This window comes from Sarcophilus harrisii, chromosome 4, assembly GCF_902635505.1.
Source record: "Sarcophilus harrisii chromosome 4, mSarHar1.11, whole genome shotgun sequence".
In the NCBI taxonomy this organism is placed as follows: Eukaryota; Metazoa; Chordata; class Mammalia; order Dasyuromorphia; family Dasyuridae; genus Sarcophilus; species Sarcophilus harrisii.
Window position 1 is genome coordinate 326,128,392 of NC_045429.1, and position 22,023 is coordinate 326,150,414.

The following is a 22,023-nucleotide window of genomic DNA, read 5'->3' on the forward strand; positions in this document are numbered from 1 at the left end:
AACATGAGTACACATTTCTCACTTGTTTTGTTTTACAGGCAGGGTTTAAGGTTCAACCTTTATTACCATCCCCCAGTCAGCCAACTAGGAGGATTTGAAAATGAAGCATAAATTTAGTCATCCTAACTTCTCAAATGATTACTTAAACACATTTCCTTCATGTCTAAATTCTCCTCAGTCTGTTTCAACTAGGCTCTTTTCTCATACCCCATCCCTTAAGCCCTTGCCTGTGGAATGTCCTAGTCTCTTCTTCCATCAAACACCTCTACCCCCCACCTCTTTCCATCCCCCCCCTCCCCCCCCAAATCATCTTTCTTAGCCTTGTGCCTGTCTCATGTATAATTACATCACCAAAAAGAGGAAAAAAACAAAGGACATAACTTTTTTTTTTTTTTTTTTGGCCATTTTGTAATCGTATAAAAATAGTAGATGAACTGCTTAATGGTTGGGGTTTTTTCACAATTTTCAACATTAGTGACTTTTTTTCTGTTTGCTAGTTAAAGGGTTTGTCATTGTTTCTTTAAAAACAATAATGCACCATATCCCTATGCATAAGTGCTTCTTCTATTTATAAGGTTGAAAATTCTGAATAACCCTTTTAGCATTGTAAAAAAAAAAAAACCCACAAAAATGCAAAAAAAAAAAAAAAAAGTCCCCACCTTGTATTTTGTAAATATTTTCTTTTCTTGCTTTGAGCTGTGTAATGGCAGCAGGAATCCGTAGCTGTCTTTGTTCTATAGAAATGCTTTTCTTCAGAGAAGCTGATCTTTGTTAATGTCTTGATTCTGTTCACAGAGCACAGAACAGTGCTTCCCAAAAAAAGCAGAAAAAAAATGGGAAAAAAAATTAAAAAAAAATTACAGGATGTTATTTGCTGGATTCTTTGTTGGCAAACAGGATTTATTGGGTTCCTGGATAACCAAAGCAGCTAGTTCCAGAAACCAGTCATAGCCAGGTACAGGGAGAACTGCATAGAATTTGAGTGAGAAGGGATTTCAGAGTTTATTTTTCTCTGTCACAAGCCAGTGTCAGTGAATCACAATCTGGTGCACAGTGATGTGCACCCCCAGCAAGGTTTCCCAGAGATAAGTTTTCTCCCTGTGTGTATGTCCCAACAGTCTTGGCTATTCCCAAAAGACAACCCAGAAAACACGTTCATCAGAGGAAGCCAAACAGGATACATTAGGTCACCTTTACTCAAGTACAATTTTTGACCCTGGTAGGGGAAAAAGCTCAGAGATCTGTATTTTTCCAAAGAGAAGCGGCACTTATTGCTACCTTGGTTGGGTTGGGTCATTGGTGGGACTGAAAAGAGTCACTTCACAGTTAGTTATTCACATTCCAGATGAATAAGGGGCTTCAGGGGAAAGCACACTGGTTGGATGCAGAGTGTGAAAACCAAGGCCGGGGTTCAAGACTTTGTTTACCCATTGGTAATCTAGAAAACACCTCACAGGGCTGTTGTAAGGTTAGAGATTACATAAATAACTTAATAAGCCATCAGAGGAACTCAATTTTAATCAGTGATGTGTAAAGAAAAGATTCCTCACTTCACCTCAACTATAGACAAGTGTCTCTTTAATTGGGAGTTATTTGTGCATCTCCCTACCTTTTAAATTTATGAGGAAACCTTGAAGTGGAGGAGGGCAGATTCCTCTCCCCCCACCCCTTTACAAATTCTGGTTGCTACTTGGGCACGTTGTTTTGACTATTACTCCTGGGTGGCTGCTGTGCAGCCTCGGATGCCCATCCTAGCAGTGGCCCAGCTTGGAGAATTGCCAGGAATGACTCCTTAAATATTAATGGTCCCAGAGGGCATTTTTGGGTATGGCATGCCACTTTTTGTCTCCTAAGACATGAGAACTAGTGCTTTGAGACACTGGCACAATTTTGTAATTGCTGACAGCTAGCTTTAGGCTTCTTTCCCCCCTCCACTCTGGCTCCTCAATTAGCATCTGTGGTTTTTTATTCTCATCCAGTGACTGAGAGTAGCTTGTGGTGGGTTGGACTTGGAAGTCAGGGGGTCTACATTCAACTTCTGACTTGCCAGGACTCAGGCTCAGTGCCAGGCTTTGGTTCTCTTAATAGTTTGGTCCAGCCCTGATAATGAATGTGCAGAGAAAGCTGTGGAGCCGTCCTGTAACAAACCTTCAGTGTTTTTAAAAGGAATACCTTTTGATGTTAGAATTCTAGCTACTAGTGAGCATTTGGGGGAAGACCTACACCTGGCAAAGCCTGCATCCATTTCGGGATGAGGAACAAATCTGAGTGCTTATTTTGTGTTTAGAAAAACTCCACTAATCCCAAGCCAGGGTGCTATCTGCCCATTCTCACAAATTTCTCCCCTCTCCCCCTTCCCATAGAGTAAATTCAGGCCAGACAAACCTGAGAGGCTAGAAATCTTGTTCTTTCCTGAACCAGAATCCCTTCCTTAAGCTACCATAGTATGGCAAATTCTTCAAGCCTGTGCCCTTCTCATCTCCTCCCCATCAAATGTAATTCTAAAGTCCAGCTTCTTAAACTGATTTGAGACTCCTTATGTGGTCTTGTAACAATGTGGGGAAATTATATATTTTTTTAATCAAGTAAATGAATGATTTGTATGTCTGTTTCATACATCTTTATATCTGGGGTCATGTAAAAATTTCTCAGGCAAAAAAATAATAATAATTGTGATTGGAAATAGTTTGAGAAGGTCTGCCCTAAAAGGTACTGGAAGAATTGTGCCCCATGCTCCAGTTCCAAGTTCTTTTCCCTAGGTTTCCTTTTATGTAAGGTTTGAATAGACCTAATTCATCTATTGAGCCCTTACCATTGCTACCTGGTTCACTGGAAAAAAGAATGCCCAAAACAATACCTAGACTGTCCTGTGAAAGTTGTCATGATGACATAGTGGGGACCCCCACATCCTCCAGCCTCTCCTGATCCAGGATACTGATCTTTTGCCTCCAGTTTGTGTGTGCTGTGGATATATATGCTGGCAGAACTGGTGTGATGGCTCGATGTAGGCCCACTTAGCACAGCAGAGGGTAAAATGTATGAAGGACCTTGCCATGTTTTCCCATCTGTTTTGTTGGGTAACACCCTTTAACCCATTTAGGCCCAGAACAGGTATCTAAAAGCTGTCAGTGTGATTGAGTTCACTGAAGGTGTCCAACATTCAAACTCTTACGTGTTTTATTTCCAGCACTTCCTTCCCTTCTCTATATAGCTTGTTGCATGTTAACTCATGTGCAAATGAGTTACCATATTAAAATACTTCACAGACCTTAAAAATGCTATATAAAATGCTCACGGAAATTTAAATTGTCTAAATGATCATGATCTTTTCTTAACACACAGATCAGAAAAGTGAGTTTCTTTGCTGCTTCCATTTCTATTTCTTCTCCCATTTCTCTTTCTGTATTTGAGTTCTGCTTATTAGGTTGTTGGTTTAGTTCCATATCCTATTTTCCGCCCCCTCAAGTCTTAAGACAGGGATGGGACCTGAGCTGGATTCATTGTGGGTCAAAACATGTGATAATAGATCTTGAAGAGAAGCAGTCTTTGCCCACATCCACCTTCTGACTTTGCTAAACCTAAATTTGGTGTCATATCACCGCGAGGCTTTGGTTCTCTTAAGTCCTGACATATGAATATGTTATGAAACCTATGGAGCTGTCCTGTAACAAGAGAAACCCGAGTCTTCCCTGTTATGCTACATACTTTTAGCATCTGTTTACAGTAACTACTGCATGTGTTGAGCTGAGAATTGTCATTTGAGGACCTAGAGAATATGAAGGGAAAAAAAACCAAGATTGAGGTACCAAGTTAAACTCAATAGCAGGAAGAATGTGGGGTCCCTAAACCCCAATTTGGAAGCAATTAACTCACAAGAGTGGGAAAATTTTGCCTTCCCCAACATCTAGATTCTGTAGGAGATGAGACTGGACGGGAAAGATTTGTTGCTGCAGCCATATAAATTTGGAGTTCCAGTCATCTATATCACCAGGGATGACAGTCTCATTTCTGTAAGGAGGATCATCAGGGAAATACTTTCATATGTATACACTTCTACATGCCAATCCAGATTATTCCCAGAGTTGTTCAAAAAAAGCACTTTTGTCTGAATGACCTGTTCCAGTTACTCTGGAATATTGTGCAAACTTATCATGAGACTTAATGTCATGTATGAGAAAACAATTTCAAACGAGTTTAGTACCTCATCTCTCCTGGGTTTTGGTGAGTTATGGCTTGGGCACAGATGCTTTATCTAGATGATATAGAGCTTATCAGTCATCGGTCCAATTGCAGTGTTAATTGTTTTGAGTGACTTGTTAAAAATGGAGGCATCCAGTTCCAAGGTTCCTGGTCCACATAAATCTCCTAAATAACCTCTTCTCCCTTATTTGTCCTGCTTCCTAGGGGGCCTTTTGGATGTTTGACTGACTTTTAAGTCATATGGGAAACACGGGGCCCAAATACTAGCAGTGTTTCTGTGCTTGGCCTTGTTCCTGAGATGCTCCTTTAAGGCTAAAGTCCAGAATAGGATTCCTTCTGGTGACAAACCTGTGAAAAATGACTTAACGGCTGTGGTCTTTCTTTTACCTTAAGTGCTAGTGGTGGTTGATATAGATGTTAGTTGATGTTGACTTGATGATAACGGGGTTCAGATATCGGCTTTGATCTTTCCAGCTAATGTTAAGGTGAAATGCTGAAATCTCCACTAAAAGAAGTGCGAAATGGGTGTCAAAAAATAACTCCATATGCATGTTACATAGGATAGAGCTGAAAGGGACCTTGGACATCACCTAATAGGACCATTGGATGGATGGAGAGTTTGAGAGGTGATGTCGCCTTTCAGAGAGACTACCTAGGTAAATGATAATGAACTCTGAAACCAAATCCCATGTTTGCAGAGAAGGGGACAGGCACAATAATTCTCAATATCCTGGAGGCCCTCTCTTTTGTCACCCCTCCATGCTAACCTCCCTCCTTCCACAAAGAAAGTATTTTGTTTTCATCATAGTAATAACTTTATTTCCAAATTCACTTTTACAGCAACAGTGTAAACCAGTTGTTAAAACACACAATACTATGGACATTCACAGACAGGAAGCTAAGCTAGGATGAGTTCAATACTCCCACCCCCACCCCCACCCCCAAATTAATTAGGAAACCATGTGGATTACATACAATGCAGGAACTGTGCTTCCCTGTGGGGTCAAGGCCCTGTGGAAGATTAAGCCATAGATAAAAGGGCAGTGCCCATTTGTAACCCTTTTCAAACAGTCTGAGGAGAAAAGTAATTTGCCTGCTCCCAATTCCCCATAGCAAATGAGCAGTAAATTAGTTAATTCAGCAGTCACAGGGCAGGTGGAAAAAGATGAATCCAGCTACTTGAAAGAAAGGAAGCCTGTGTCTTCTGGACATGGACATGAGTTCTTTAAGAAGTTCATTGGGATGAATGGCTTCCCCATGTCTAAGGAAGGATACGGGAGGAGGGAGAACCGGACAGAGATAAGACTGGGCCAAAACGGGGTATTTGAAGCTAGACCATTCTGAAGTCTGGCCAGTCCTCAAAATTTCCCCAAAGTTCTCTGCTTATGGTTATGAGGTCCAAAGCTCATAGTGGGCAGCTTTCATTAAGACGTGTGTACGTACGTGTGTGTGTGTGTGTGTGTGTGTGTGTACCAGTGTGCAAGAGAGAGTCTCCCATCTTCCTCTTCTGTCAACAAAGGTGGTTTTGAAGGGGTAAAAAGTTAAGGGTCAGTACACTCAGCTCCAAGATTCCTGCTGTCTTGCCCATTTAAAATTTTCTACTACCTTACTGAACAAACAGGAAATAGATTCCAATAATGAGAGGTGATCTAAGTGGAATTCAATACAGGATGAGGTGAGGGTGGTTTAGGTGGGAGGACTGAAAAACCAGGGCTGCAGGTCTTTTTATTTAACCCTACCCCAAGTTTTGCTGAGTGATGGTGATTGTGTCCCTAGAAGCCAGTGGCTGTGGCTGGCATTGGTGGCTTGGAGATAGAACATTCCGACCTTGCTCTGACTAATTAAAGCCCCTTTAAGAATTTTTCTCACTAAGTTACAAATACAGCTACCTCCTCCAGCTGTTGTTGGGAGGAAGAACCACCAACCCAATGTTGATAAAGTCAAGATTTCCCTGATCTGTTCATAAATACCGATGTCTTTGAGGGCCTTGGCTCCTCCTAAAGCTAGACCTACCTCCCCCAAAGAGCTCCACCGCACCCAGGTGGAGGGCACCTGTGTCATGTGTTGTCTCAAGGCAATAAGGCTCCAATCAAGCATACCCTCCTAGGCCCTGAACACTTCTTCTGCCCCATTAAACTACTCCAAGCAAGATGGAAAGGAAGGAAGTGAAGAATACTGAATCTGGGCAGCAATTCCATAAGGTACAAACTCATCCGTTTTCCCTCCCCTGGAGGCCCATCTGATTGACCTGCCTTGACTTCGGGTTACAAGAAAGAGCAACATGGAGATCTTGCTTGGTCACTCCCTGGGGCCCAGGAAGGATGTATCAGTGGGTTTCCCGGAGGTGCGCTTCCATGCCTCCAGCCCTCCACTGCAGGGAGTTGGCCAACTTCATGGGCATTTGCCGAGTCACAAGCTTCCAGTATGGGGCTTGGCTTCCGGGATCTGTAGCTGGGCAGCAAAAGGTGCTCTCTGCCAGCCTGAAGGTGGAAGGCCTTCCTCAGCAGGGGGGAGCTTCCCTAGGCCAGGCTCAGGCTGGGTTGGAGGGCTTTGTGACTGAGCTGCCCCAAACCTCCTGGCAAGAGGGGAAGGGAAGGAGAGCCTCTGAGGCTGCAGTGTCTGAGCCCAAACCTAGAGCTATGCCTGGAGAGATTTGAGAACACTCAAGATGAAATGACCAAAGCCCGACTGAGCATCCCTGGCTAACCCAGAGAGGCTGCTTCCTGCTGGGAAGGATTTTCAGAGAGCTGTGGTGCACTTTCCCTTCAAGATAGGATTTTCCAGGAAAAATTCATTTTCTTATCTCACACAACAGCAAGGAATGGTATGAAACAATGTGATAAACTGGTATCTAACATATATTTTCATAAAGTAACTAAGTTTGCCCCATCCTGCCACCTCTGTTCACTGATAACGCACACCCATCTGCTCCTCCCATCTTTGACACCAGAATGGCTGAGCTGTCAGGGCCTCTATACCTGCCTGGAGCATTCTGGCATAATCCTTCGTGTCCACGTGGGTCCTGGCCATCCTTCACCCAACGCCTGCCTTACCAGCTCCGAGAAAGCCTAGATAAAAGGGAACACAGTCTAGCCGAGCTCTGACCTTCAGAGCTCAGCAGGGGTCACTCCAACGTGGCCAGTCGGGCAGCTCGGGCCCCTGCAGGGCTTCTGGCAGCCGGCTTGGCCTTGTGACCCCCGTTAGGTGCTCTCAGGCCCAGCACTTCCCTTGGCTCAGGTCCCCTTTATCGGAGAGGACCCCAGCTTCCCCAGAGGAAAATCTGTTGCCTCCCGCTGGGATACAGGGGACGAGGGTAGCTTCCAGGAGATCCTCAGCCCCTGATGGGAAGGATGAGGCAACAGAAGCCAGGGAGATTGGGCCTTGCCCCAAAGCATGTCAGCAGCAACCCCCTAAGGGAGAGTCTGCATTGGGATCATCAGAGTCTCGCTGCCTTGCTCAGCTCCAGTTGGTGTGAGCATCTGGCTGTCCACAGGCCTACCGGTATTCTCTTTCTCCAAAACCTATCTTCAAATGGACATGCGGAGGGAAGAACGGGCATGAATCCTCCATGGGGTGACCAGGGGCAGGGAGGCTCCATTGCTTCTCTGTGCAGCAGTTCAAGGACAGCCTCATTTCATCAAGCTCCACAAGTGGGGAATTGGCCAAGTCCACAGGGTGCTGAATTCCCTCCAGATCTGCCAGTTTTGCATCGAGGGGCCGGGGATGAAGAAGGCCTAGTCAGGAGCTGACATGACGGTCCTCTGCGCCTCTTCCCACGTCCTTCTCCCCGCTCCTCCAAGAACCTGAGGCTGTCGACTGCCCCTCTGCTTGGGGTCTGCGGCAGTGCCTGGGATATTCTCAGTGCTGAGCTGAGGGCTGGCTTATTGAGTCCCCCAGGACCCATTGCCCTTGGGACACTAAGAACTCAGTTCTCACTCTTGGCGCTGTTTCGTTGTGCTCGGGGGTGGGGGACGGCTGCCCCTGGGTGCACACAAGGGTTAGAGTCCTCTCTGTAAGCACTTAATGATACATGCGTTTTTTTTTTTTTTGTTTTTTTTTTTTTGTTTTTTACAATCATCACCCTGGTGAATTCCAAGCATATACAAGACAAATGCAACTATACACCACAAGTTGATGAGGAAATAAAGGAAGGAGAAGCCTCTGTTCACTTATTCCACAGCTCAAACACGGAAGCATCTTTCAATTGTATATGGAGTTGATGAGGAGAGGGGCAGAGAGAGATTGGGCATCCTCTGGAAGGGATGAGGGCGGGAGGAGAAGGCAGAGATACCTTTCCTAAGGAGAGAGTACACTGGAAAGGAAGTGGATTTGGTGACTGTGTCTAGAAGTGGCAGGGCCCTCACTGACAGGTAATGGATAATGGGCCATGGGGGGAAGGGGTCACCACCTGTCCCTCCTGAAATGGCTTGCATCCTCCAGCTCTCTCAACCAGCTGTATCTTTGAGAATGTCAGTTCAATTCTCACAGCACTTTTTCTGAAAGGAAATCACGAAGCAATAAAATCAAGGATCAATGACTGCCCAGAAGTAGAAACTGACTTTTTAGGGCCTACAAGGAAGGTTGAAATTCAGTTGGGAAAGGGAGAGATGCAAAACAGTGAGCCACAGATGCTCATTACAGACAAGCAAAGGTTTGGAGAGAGACTCTGGAGCTCAATGGGATGGGGGGGCTTCTCCCCTAAAGAAAAAGCTTTCCTCTCCAACCCAATCAACACCCAGGATAGTGTTTACCCCAGCAAGGGGCAGGGCAAGAATGCTCCTATTGTTTCCTCAAGCTGAAGAGGTTTGGGGGGCTGCCATGCCAGAGGGTAGGACCCTCAGGGACTTGCTGAGAGGCTGTGTAAGCCAGACAAGGGGGCATGGCTGTATTATGGCAACACCGAAGCTGTGTGCTTAGGAACCACTGACTGTGATGAATATTTCAAGAGCACATATACTGAGAGCATAAAAACGGCCTTCAGCGGCACGGGAAGAAGGGGAAAAGGGGTTTGGTCCACAGCACCTTCTACTTCCCCCAACCATGTCACAGGGATTGGCATGGGGCCTCAGCATCAACCTCTTGACTGTCATCTGGGAGGTCTTGGGTTATATCTTGCACGCCCCCAGGTTTTAAGAATTGGGAAAGGGAGAAGAGGGAGAAGGTGGTGAAGAATTATCCCAGTCAAGAGCAAGGCTTTGTCTCCCCTTATGCTACAGAGCTAAATAAAGGCTGTGGTCCTCTGAGCCTTGTGACAAAGATAGGACAGGTACACGATGCTAAAGAATGGTGGTTCCTCTGGACAAACTGCTCACCACCACTCTAGCCCTAGGACTTTCTTCTCCCTGCATCATGACCCTTCTGGATATAAAGAAAAAAAAAAAAAAAAAAAAAAAAAGCAAATAAACAAACCTCCCTGCCCCTCCTGCTGCTTTCAGGACAGCAAGGTCAATACCTTTAAGAGGAGGCTCGGTATCCTTCTTACCCCATCACTGCATGGAGGGTAGTCTTCAGAAGAAACTCCTAGTGGGTTCCAGAAAGCCCAGACTGAATTCCCAAGTGGTTCACAAACTCAAGGGGGTCAAAGGACCCCTTTCCCCAGAGAGCCGTAAAACAAAGCAGCAGCAGCAGCAGAATCCCCCAGCAAGAACCCCCAGCAATACACCTGCTCCGCGTCCCCCTAGAAAGCACCTTAGATACTCGGTTTTGCCATGGCGACTATCCCAGCTCATCCTTTCGGGTCTTCCTTTGGGCTCGGATAATAAGAGGAGGGTGGGCTCAGTGCCACCTACTTTCCCTCTCTCTTTTTCTCTCTTACTCTCTTCTGACATAAATGTGACTTGGGGGTCTCTGTGAATCTCTAGGTAAGGCAGGTTTCAAACCCGTTGCTGCTGCTGCTGCTGTAGGAGGCCTAGGAGGAGATGGGCACAGGCCCAATGCCTGAAACTGGCCAGCAGCAGCATGAAAAGCATTTCCCACCTTGAGGGGGGAGGGGGGAAAGGAATAATTTAATCGAATTGGCCTAGAAAAATGTGGGTGTGGCTTCCTTTTGAAAAACAATTTAAATTTATTTTAACTGTTAGCCCCAAGGATTCAATTTGTAAAGACAAAATTTGCTTTTATTCCCATCACTGATTTTAAGGTCCTGGAGCTAAAGCCACCGAGGCCAACAGCAGGTTAAATCATTAACCAATTAGGTAATCTGTGAGAAACAGCTGGGAAAGGAACAGAGGAAGAAGGGCTGTACAATTATTCTTTCTTTTTCCTCTCTCTCTCTCTCTCTCTCTCTCTCTCTCTCTCTCTCTCTCTCTCTCTCTCTTTCTTCCTCTCTCTCTCTTTCTCTCTCTCTTTCTCTCTCTCCTCTCTCCATGATTACCACACTGCTGGGCAAGATCACAAGCCCTGCTTGGCCAGGGAGGCAGAGACTTCGTCAGCCAACGTGGCGAGCTGAGGTGAGTCCACCATATTGATGCTTCCGGTGGAAGAGACGTTGCTGAGGTGCCGGGGGGAGGTGTCCCCGGACATGGTGGGCGACTTGTAGACGATTTCTGCTCCGTGGTCAGTCTTGGCTTTGGCGTTCTCACGGAAGGTCAGCTTGTGAGACTCGATCTGGAAGGAGAAAAGGGGCCGGGATCAGAGACCTCGGGGCGGAGGGAAGCTCGCGCGATCCTCAGAGGCCAGGAGGAGAGCCTGACGCTCCGAGCCCCGGAGCCGCCCCGTCAGGGCCGAGGGCTGGGACCCCGCTCCCACTCCCGAGGCAGTCAGCCGCCGCCTCTCAGGGCCCAGCGCCGAGGCCAGAGGCGCCAACAGCCTTGCTCCGGGAGCCGCCGGCCTGCTCCACGGGAGAGAGCTCAAAGGCAAGTGCAGAAGAGGAGGCCACGGGCCGCGTGGCACTGGGAGCCGAGTCGGGAGCTCCGCCCGACACACACTAGCTGTGCGACTTCCGCCAAAGCACTTAGAATCTTTCCATCTGCAAAATGGGTATGACAATAGCACCTACCTCCCAAGGTGGTTATGAGGATAAAAGGATATATTTATAGAGTTGTTTGCAAACCTTAAAGCGCTTTATAAATGCCAATTAATAGTAGTAGTGGGGGGGAGGGGGGAGAGGAGGAGGTCATCTTTTTTTAATCACTGTTTTCTAACCACCTACTGATGTGAGCCGCCCATGACCTAGCATCTGGATTCCAATCTTGGCTCTACCACTAAGCTGGAGACCTCTTAGGTCTTCAGATAACTTTGGGCTCAGTGGTTCCCCATCTACTCCCACCCGCCAAGTCTCCTATCATTTCTTATATGTTTATATAGGCAGTTCTGATTCTTGGGAGTGCTACCATAATACCCACCCGTCCAGTTCCTGATGAATAGAATGGAAGGCAGTCACGAGAAAGAGAAGAAAAAGGGGTGGGGTCTACATGTGACTGGGTATGAATAGGTACATGGCTACACCAGCAGAGAACAGGGAACAGGTTAGAACCTTGATGTGCCAACAAATTCACAATGCTAGGAAAAAAGTGGTGGGAGGGAGGGAGGGAAGGAGGAAGGAAGGGAGGGACCGAAGAAGGGAAGGAGGGAGGGAAAGAAGGAAAAGAGGGAGGGAGAAAAGTAAGGAAGAAAGAAGGGAGTGGGGAGAGGGAGGGAAGAAAAAAAGAAGAAGGAAGGAAGGAAGGGAGAGAGGAGAGCAAGAAAGGGAGGGAGAGAGGAAGGAAAGTAGGGGTTTATTAAGTACCTACTATTTTTTAACCAGGGGAGACAATCTGAATGCTTTTATTCCTGGGGATATTGGAAATACATTTATCCAATCAAGCCTCATTAATTCTGATTTCTTTGTGAATGTGTTGTTGAGGAAAAGGTTCAGAACTGTTTAGAAAAAGTTTTAAGAGTTCCAGGTCCTTGCCTTCTCAATGAAGAAGCAGCGGAGGGAGGGAGAGAATCTGGATCTCAAAATTTTAGAATGGTAATTAAAAAAAATAAATTATTTTTAAAAAGACTCTGGGTTCAAATAACCACTCTAGCAAAAACAGATACCAGCGGCCAGTTTTAATTTAGTGACTTAACAATTGTCCAGGCATTTAAGTTCCTACTATGTGCCAGAGCCATAGGGACAGAAGATATAAAGACAAAAAAATCCCTTTAAAAAATTTATATTCTATTGGAAGGAGGTGGAAGAGAGGAGAACAAAATATATATGGGAATTTAGGTGAAAAAGTGTTAGGAGCCCTGGAACTGAACTCAGGAAGACCTGAATTCAAATCCTACCTTAGGTACCAGTCATGTAATCCTGGGCAACCCATGTAACCTCTTCCAATCTCTGTTCCCTCATCTTTAAAGTGGAGATAATAATAGCACATACTTCACAGAGTTGTAAAGATCAGATGAGATTAACATATTTAGAACTTTATACTGCAGCCAGGTGATGTCAGTCTTGGAGGCAGAAAGACTCATCAAACCAAGTTTAAATCTAACCTCAGACACTATGAGACACTTGATTCTGTTGGCCTCAGTTTCTTTCTTTGTAAAAAAGAGCTGGGAAAAGAAAGGTAAACCACTCTAGTATCTTTGCCCAAACTGGGTCATGAAGAGCCAAATGCAACTGAAATGATTGTATGATAAAACTGCCAAATATAAAAAAAGTTCTGAAAATCAGTGTCATCTTTTCAGTCGGTGAAATATATCCGCTGCCATCTGGCTAACACTCAATTGATTTAGCAGGCTAATTTTGGCAAATGATAACACTGGTTGATTTATTAGAAATTCTGAATGAGTACAGTTTTCTTTTGTTTTTTTAAACTGCCAATGAGGAATGCAGTGAAGGGATTTCTCCTCTTCCCTCCAATTGCCCAATTCTGTTTTATGTGACAGATCACATTTCTACAGCACTTTACCGTTTGCATAACCCCATGGTCTTGGAAACACTGCTGGCAGCATGGTTCCTGGCATTGTTTACCATATGGAAAGGCTTCAGTTTCCAAAAACCAACATAGCTAAAAGTAGAGAGGCAGGCTCAGTCCCCAGTAGTATGGCCATTAGGTGACGAACACTTAAAACCCATGAAAGAAAGAGAAACTTTGAATAGTCCTCAGTCCTAAATCAGTCCTTCCTCAATCTGGAGTAATAATAAGGGATTGGAAAATGATAAAAAACAATTTGTAGACCATTCATAAACATTTATTTAGTTGCTGATACTCTAAATGTGAAGTATTTGTAAATGACCAACAAGCTGACGTTCTACTGGAGGAACACAAGCATATTTCTTTTGAGCATTTTCACTCCAAATGAAGATGCAAAACATAAGGAAGCTTCACCTGGATGGGGAAATGGTTAATAGATTCTCTTTGAAGAGACAAAAGAAAGAGAATCCAAAGGTAACAGAAAAATATCATTTCATTGTGCTTATGATGAGCATAAACAACAAGACAACCAGAAAAGAAACTGCAGATTATTTGCATCTGTTGCAGAGGATAAGAAATGAGAAAAATTCTAGGAAGGGCTCTGGGAGCTTTTGAGATGAGTCAACATAGACCTTAATACTCAGATGGCTTCAAAGCAAAAGTGGGTGTAGGGAAAAACAGTGAAAAACATTAAAAACCATGGCTGGAAGAATAAGCAGTGCAAGAGGGTAAAAGCTTGTATATTTCCCACCAATTTCATGTCCCCAAATAACTATATGATGAGTCCAATGATGAAAGCCGGCACTGAACAATAGCTAGAAAACTGAAATTGGTTATATCTTACCAGACAGGAAATGACTATTTACCGATACAGGAGCCACTTTTGTTCAGCTGTCAGACCCCGGCCCTGGCAAAGCACAGATCAAAATGAACACCAAATAAGAGGACCCCATAAAGATGGGGAGAGGGCAATCATGGTTCTGACCCATCCCCTTCACGCTACTGGTGCTGACGAGATGGGGAATGCAACATGGAAAAGACATTGAATTCTGGCTAATGGAAAGCAACTGGTTCCACTCAAAGCCAAGAGGTACGGCCTCAAACGGCGCACATTTGACATTGATTTAGAGAAAACACACAACCCAAGGAAACAGCAGTCCAGAACACAAGGACATTTTCAAAACTTTATGGAGGAGGAGAATAGACTAAATATGGGGGTTCTGCTTATTTTTCTCCCTTATCATAGATTAATGAGGCAATAGGTGAGGTATAGGAGCTGGGAGCTAGGAAGTGCAGGGATTAGAGTTCCAGATCTGGAGCTGAAGAAGACCTGACTTCAAACCCAGCCTTAGAACTAGCTGAGTGACATTGCGGGTAAGTCACTTAACATTGTGTGACTCAATTTTCTCTTCTGTAAAGTGGATCGGAGAGGGAAATAGCAAACCACAGGAGTATTGATGGTGCTGTTCGTGACCCTTTTGTGGTTTACAGATGGGTCACAAACAGCAACATCAATAAGAACCTGCCTTTTAACTTATATAGGAACCTCCCAAATTAGCATGCTTCTTCTGTCAATGCAAGGTCAATATTTTTGTTGAAACTTGTTAAGTCTCAAGAGACTTTCACAATGAGGTTAAACTGCCTACCCAGGATCACACAGCCAATGCTGATATTCTAAATGTGAGGTACTTGTAAATGACCAACATTCTACTGGAGGAATGCAATCATATTACTTTTCAGCATTTTCACTTGAAAGGAAGGTGGAAAACATAAGGAAGCTTCAAATGAATGAGAGGGTGACACAGAGGCAACAGATTTTCCTGGCTTCAATGACAGCTTTCTAGCCACTACCCCAAAGTGCCTCTCCCCTCTGAGGCAATACTGCTAATAATTACCCAAAGTCAACCCCCAATATATTAAATGGGAAGTGAAAACTGCACTTTGAAAAGGAGGAACACAGGAAGAACAGCTTCCTCAAGTATAGAGGAAATCCTTTCCTCTTGATGAAATATGGTCTCAAGGGCTGAGAGACTGATTCTACAGATTTTGAAATGCACTTCTAGCCATGAAAAAAAATGCTCTTAATCATTAATAACTAGAGAATTGAAAATTCTAGCAACTCTGAGATTCTGCTTCACATATCCATCAGACTGGCAAAGCTGACAAAAGAACAAATGTGACAAATATTGGAGGCATTGGAGAGAAAAAAAGGCACGCGGATGCACCAACCATTCTAGGAAGCAATTTGGAATTATACACAAAATGTTACTAAACACTGCATTCCCTTTAACCCAGTTATATCACTTCCAGGCCTATGCCTCAAAGAAAGAGAGATCAAAGAAAAAGAGAAAAAAGCCCTGTGTGTATACAAATATTTTTAACGGCATGTGAGTGTGTGTGTGGGGGGAGGGGGGTCACAAACAAATAGAAACCAAAAGGATGCTCAGCAATTGGGGAATGGCTGAACAAACATAAGAAATCAGGAAAAAGGTAATTTCAAGAAAAGCTGACAGAGGGAAGTGAGCAGAACCAGGAGAACCACCTGGAGATGCCCATCCTCATTTTACAGAGGAGAAAATGGGTTTCTGAGAAGAAAAATTATTTGCTCAAGCTCATACAGACAATAAAGACTTTTTCCTTTTGACTCCACAGCCTTATTCCCCAATGATTTTTTTTTTTTTTGGTGGGGAAGGTGGCATTTGGGGTCAAGTGAGTTGCTGGAGTCACATAGCTAGTATCTAAGGTCACATTTGACTCAGGTCCCAGGGACTTCAAGGGAGTACTCTATCCATGGCACCACTGAGGTGCCCCCATCTCCCACTCTTTTCTGAGCCTCTGGCTCTTTGGCTGCCAAACTTAAAGTCTGAAGCAGAAGGGGCACAGATGGAAAGGGAAGTTAAGTCTATCCCATCAATTCCAGAAAACTGAAGGGAACTTGTTTTTCACGTTTAATTTCTCTTGGGTAGGGATTGGGGGCATAGGAGGTTTTGTCTCTGTACTATCTGAAGTAATCTATCTCAGTGGGAAGCTGAGATAAAACTATTAGGTGAAACTTTATATGTATGTGTATTGAGAAAATTATTTTTGAGTGAATATATCTGTGTGTATATGAATATAGACATATATGTATGTATGTGCATTGTATGTATATATTGTATGCGTATGTATGTGCATTTTGAGGAAAGTATCTGAGTGTATAGCTATCTCTCTGTGTGTAAATGTAGCTATAAGTGCATATGTGTATGTTTATACACAGAGAGATAGATATGCACATATACACCTATATACCTATATTCATACCCTCTAACATATGGATATAATATAAGTGCTAGACTACAAGAAGGCAAACTAGGTCTTGTTCCTCTCCCATCTCTCCATCCTCTGGTACTTCAAACATGACAGGCTTGAAATAAATGTCTGCTAAATGTATGAACTGAAGAAACATGGACTGAGACGCAGGAAACCTGGACTCTGATCCTTACTCTGCAGCTAATACAATAACAACTCTGAACAAGAGGGTCTCTATTTGGAGTTAGACTACAGGATCTTTAAGTCGCTCGCAGATCTGACATCCCACAGCTGTTGGCTTCAAAAGCAGGCTCCCAGACCAGAGCGTGCAGCCTGTCAGCAACTTCCTGGGGGGCGGCAAGGCAAGGTCAGGCTTAGAGCTGGAGAGTCCCAGAAGGCACGAGCAGACAACCTGGACATCTCTCCTCTTTTTGGCCAGCACACAAGCCAGAAAAACTGCAGCCTGCCTTGCAGCCATCTGGTATACCACATCCTCTCCAGCGCTCACAGAGCAGTGAGAGCAGGCCTACAAGGGAAGAGGCTTCCTTCCTATGTGTATTTCTGTTTCTTTCTTTCTCACAGAGCATCTCAGAATTAGAAGGAGATGTGGAGACCATCTAGCCTAATCTCTCTGTTAAAGGAAGAGTTTCCTCAATAGTAGTCTTGGAAGATGGTCATACATCCAGTCTCTTTGTGATTATTTCTTTTTCCCCCCTTTTCAAGAAATACAACAGGATCTTTTATTCTTTATTGAGCCAATTGTTCCAATAAAGATCTGCTATAGACTATGACCTGCTAAAGAAAATAATCTGTAAAATCTTGACTGCTCCTATCTCATATTTTCATCAAGGATATCCTTCAAAATATATATAATTTTTCTCACAAAGTTTTTATGGAAACAAGAACTTTTCTGATCATAATTCCAACCTTAATTTAAAAAAAAATTGTTTAGCATCTTTGCTTTCAGATAGATTGAAAATTGATTATACAATTTATTATTACTATTATTATTAATGATGTTATATTGCTTTAAAGTCTGTAAAATACTTAATATATATTTATAGATAAATATACTTATATAAAAAATAAAAATATATATAAGTATACATACTCAAGTAGGTGCTATTTTTTTAGTGAGAAAAAAAAACACAGGCAGCAGATAAATGACTTGCCCAGATAAATAATATATGAAACAGGATTTGAACCCAGATCAGGACTTTAAGGTCCATCACTCTTATCTACCACACCACTGACCTGTCTATTTCTCAAACTGTATTTGTTGTTCCTGAATATTTCTAGTAACAGATGACTCATGATCTCTCAAGACTCCCAAGACAGCCTAATCCCCTTGTCAAACAGTTCTCTCATTGTTAGGAAATACTTCCTTCTATCAAGCTGAAATCTGCTTTTTGTAATAGCTACCATTTGCCAGTTCTTGTTCTGATCTTTGGAGGTGTAAAGAATATGTTTATCCCTTCTTTCATATGACAACTTTTCAAATTTTTGAAGAGAGTGAACATATCTTCTTCTAGGTCTTCTCTCCTTCAAGGGCAGTATCTTGGGCTCCCTTCAACTGTTTTTTCAAGATGGTAGGTTTTGAGTTTTTCAGTCATCCTGCTTATTATTCCTATATGGACCGCTCCAATTTTTCAACGTTCCCCTTAGGACATGGTGCCCAAACTGAACAGAACCTTAGATATGGTTCGACCAAATATAGTGTGATGTCTAATGCCCTGTGTTGACAGCAACATCTAACTCATATGGGCTGGACTGGTTTTTTCCCCTGGTTGGTCCAGGGTATAATATTCTTTTCTAAAATGTAAAGTTTTGCCAAAAAATTTGGCAAAAAAGTTCTAAAATGAGACAGCATGGGTCTCATTTTCTTTCCTTCTGAGCCTGAATTACCACCAGACCAGACTAAGTCCAACCTGCCCTCCCTGTATACTGTATGGTATTATTTTTTGGTTAATATAGTATATTGGGAAATTAGCTTTTTAGTAGCCACAAAATGAGAGCAGGTTTGGAGAGAGGGGTGGAGTTCTGGAGCAGCCTTAGTTTCATTTCAGTAAATACCCCAAATGCAGTCAGGAATTAAAGTCCAAATCCTTGATTGTCTCCTTTTAAGTCTTGTCTCTTTTCCTGGGGCCCGGTTAGCTTTCTCAGAGGCCTTCTGTGGTCTTGGTTCTGAGAACTTGAGCTCTGGCTTCTGAATCTCCCAGTCTCCAAAGGTTTCTGCTTCAGTCTCCAGGCAACATAAAGGTGGAAGATGGAATGAATCTGTCTCCTCCTCCAAGACCTTCTAGTGGGCTTCTGTCCCTTTGCCCTTGGGAGCTTCTCCCTATATATGCTCTCTTAAAGGTGTGAATCTTGTGGAATTATAGTAAGTACTAAGTACATGTAAATTAGAGAATCATTATCTCATCAATTCCAATGACTTGGCACCTTGTAAGAATCCTAACACCAGGGGACTAGAATTTCAGTTGACAGCATGATTTTTCAAACACCAAAGGAATAAAAAGCCTGGTCCACAAGGAAGACAATTTCATCTGTCTTAACGTTCTATTACCATGTGAATCAACATACTTTTCTGACTAGATATATTTCCATATAGAGATGAGGGAAGTTGCATTTATCAGAACCAATATTGTGACCTTGCTGAATGTATTTTTCCATATTGCTATTGAGTGTAAACGTTTTTGGGGTTAAATGTTGGTTAGTCTTATGAGGGTCTCATTTTCTTTCCTTCTGAGCCTGAATTACCACCAGACCAGACTGAGTGCAACCTGCCCTCCCTGTATACTGTATGGTATTATTTTTTGGTTAACATAGTATATTGGGAAATTAGCTTTTCGGTAGCCACAAAATACTTACAAGCACATATGAAACTGAAATTTTGCTGTTTAAAAAAAAAAAAAAAAAAGCTACTGGTAAAGGGAGCTCTATTCTGCCTTTAACAGATTAAAAAAAAAAAAAAAAACTCCTCAATGCAAAATTTAAAATTTATTCCCATTACATTTCACCACCTTTGTTTCCTCTCATTCTAGTCAATGAAAATATTTTGGAATTTTGATTCTGTCAACTCATCTATTAACCATTCCTTCTAAGTTATATAATTCACTTGTAAATTATTCCTTATAGGGTGTTCATTCAAGTTATCAATGGTAAAAAACTGTCTTGTAGATTAGCAACCATTAATTCACATTTTTTGAGTAATTATTCAAATAAGAAGTTGAACTAATCATACCCACCAGCCATCTTGGTATTTCTCCCTCTGGTCCACAAAAATATCATGATAGACTCTATCAGATGTATAGTCTAGATCAAAGCTTCTTAAACTATGGGTCGCAACTCCATATGGGGTCATGTAACTGAATGTAGGGGTTATGAAAAATTTGGCAAGAATAAAAGGTATCAAATGTTTCACCAAGATTTAATTCTTTATGTGAAATTAAATAACCACATCCTTCTCATTAGTATGCACATTTTTTGTCTTTAATAAATGGTAAACATATATATATATATATACACCAAAGAATTGCTTTAAAATAAAATATTTTTATGATTTATCATTAAATGTTTGAGTTGTATATCTATTGTATATACTTATATACTCAGGAGCACATAAAAATTTCTCAGGCAAAAAGAAAGGATCATGATAAATGTGGAAATATGTATAGAAGAAATGCACATATTTAACCTATATTGGATTACTTGCCGTCTATAAGAAGGAGTGGGAGAAGGAAGAGAGAAAAACTTAGTTTTGCAAGGGTGAATGTTGAAAACTATCTTTGCATGTATTTTGAAAATAAAAAGCTATTATTAAAAGTTAAAAAAAAAAAGGGATCACGAGTGGAAAGAGTCTAAGAAGCCCCTTGTCTAAGTTAAATGGCACAGTGGATAGAGCACCACTCTTAAGAGTTGGAAGGGTCTGAATTCAAATCTGATTTCAGACATTTAACATTTTCTAGCTGTGTGATCCTGGCCAAGTCCCAATTGCCTTGCCAAAATAAAAATAATAATAATTTTTTAAAAAGAAAGAGAAAAAAAAGAAAAAAATGCTTATCTAAATTTCCATGGTCTGCCAGACTTATGACCCCATTAAAGAGGAAAAGAGAAAAGCTTAGTATGACATAGTACGTCAATGTGAGCAGTAAGGGATTACCATTTCCTTTTTAAGGAAGAACAAACCATTTCTTTAATATTCTTTAATAATATGCTCTAAAATTTTGCCAAAAATTCGTAACAATCTGGCCTGTCATTTCCAGAATGTGTCTTTTGTTCATTTTTTGAAAACTAATGTATTTAAATGTTTTTCTTTCCATTTTCTATGACTTCTTAAAGATTACTGACAATGGTTCTATGAATCTATTGAAGTTCTTGCAGTATGATGGGACATAGCAAAGTGGGACCTGAGGATGTGACTTCATTTAAAAGAACTCAGTACTCTCCTCTTTTATCGACTCTTATGCTAGCTTGGATTTTAAGTCGCCTTTTAGCCTTGTTTGCCCTTCTCCAAGTTTATTTTTCTTCATGGAGAAAATGAAAACAAAATAGGACTTGAGTAGTTCTGCTTTCTCTGTCTTTTTTTTTTCTTTTCTAATTTAAATCATTTTCAAGCAGCATGCCTTGCCATTTCTTGTTTTTCTTGATTGAACAGATTTTTTGGTAGTTCTATGAGCATGATCTGTTTCCTTGCCATGGTTCTTATATAGGTTTTTGCAGTCTTTCTGTACTCCCCACTACCTTCTGTCCCCTGCTTTCATCTAGTGTATATACTTTGAGCTCATAAGAGTACAAGTTTCAGGACAACAACAAACAGCTCTGCCTGAATCCATCGGCTGTTTCAATGTTTAAATTAATCCACAACCCCAATATGAGCTGATTTTTAGAAAACCACCTCTGAAAACGTCAATAATTTGCAAGTTGTATGCAATGGACCAAAACCCTTCTTTTTCTTTCTCCAGACACGTTGCTGAGAAAGGTCCTCAGTCAGGTAGAGCATCTGTGATTGAAGACCACTGAGCTCCTTCTTTAGAAGGGAGGGACAGAGCTTTAAGTCTTGAAGGGACTTCTATTGGCTCTGAGCCTCTGCCCCTCAGGTTGATTTGGGGAAGGCAGAGCTTGGGCTCCACAGAACAAAGGAGAAAATAGAAGACCCCTTTGACACCGAGAGGGGATGCCCATTTCATCAGCATCATAACAAGATGCTAAATGGGAGATACCAAAGTGTTTGAGAAGGATTGGTTTTTTCTTTCCCACCCATGATCCCCTTTGCATTGTCTGCAAAGGATGAGGTTGATAAACAAATTAAGTATGCAAAGATAAATTTGAGTTCACACCAATTCCTCTGATTAAAGCTAAATTAGTGGTGTTTGAAATGATGAGATTTTGCCATATGGGGAGAAGCATCATAGGACTAGGATGTTGTATAAAGGAATGTCAAATATCCTAGAGGCTAGAGGCTATTAATTAGCCTTTTAGTGCCATGGAAACCACTGGCAACAACTTATAGAACTTTGTTTCAAAATGATGTTTTTAAATGATTAAAATAAAACACAAAAGGGAGAAGATTGTGAGAAGATGGTGGTGAAAGGTCAGAAAACTTTTGCATCTCCAAATTTCCTCCATAGAAAAAAGACAGAATATT

At 42.3% G+C, this 22,023-nt stretch overlaps 1 protein-coding gene across 18 annotated transcripts in view; it reads right to left on the minus strand.

Moving 5' to 3' along the window:
• Positions 1–8,235: 8,235 nt before the first annotated feature.
• MAPT (microtubule associated protein tau) overlaps positions 8,236–22,023 on the minus strand; it is a 156,065-nt gene continuing 142,277 nt past the window's right edge. For 17 of the 18 annotated variants that reach the window (XM_031965950.1, XM_031965962.1, XM_031965949.1 and 14 more), the window contains one exon: positions 8,236–10,806. In XM_031965950.1, coding sequence (XP_031821810.1) covers positions 10,591–10,806 — 216 coding nt within the window. In that variant the 3' untranslated portion in view covers positions 8,236–10,590. The remainder of the gene's footprint in view (positions 10,807–22,023) is intronic. The other variant, XR_004233836.1, reaches the window with a different exon arrangement.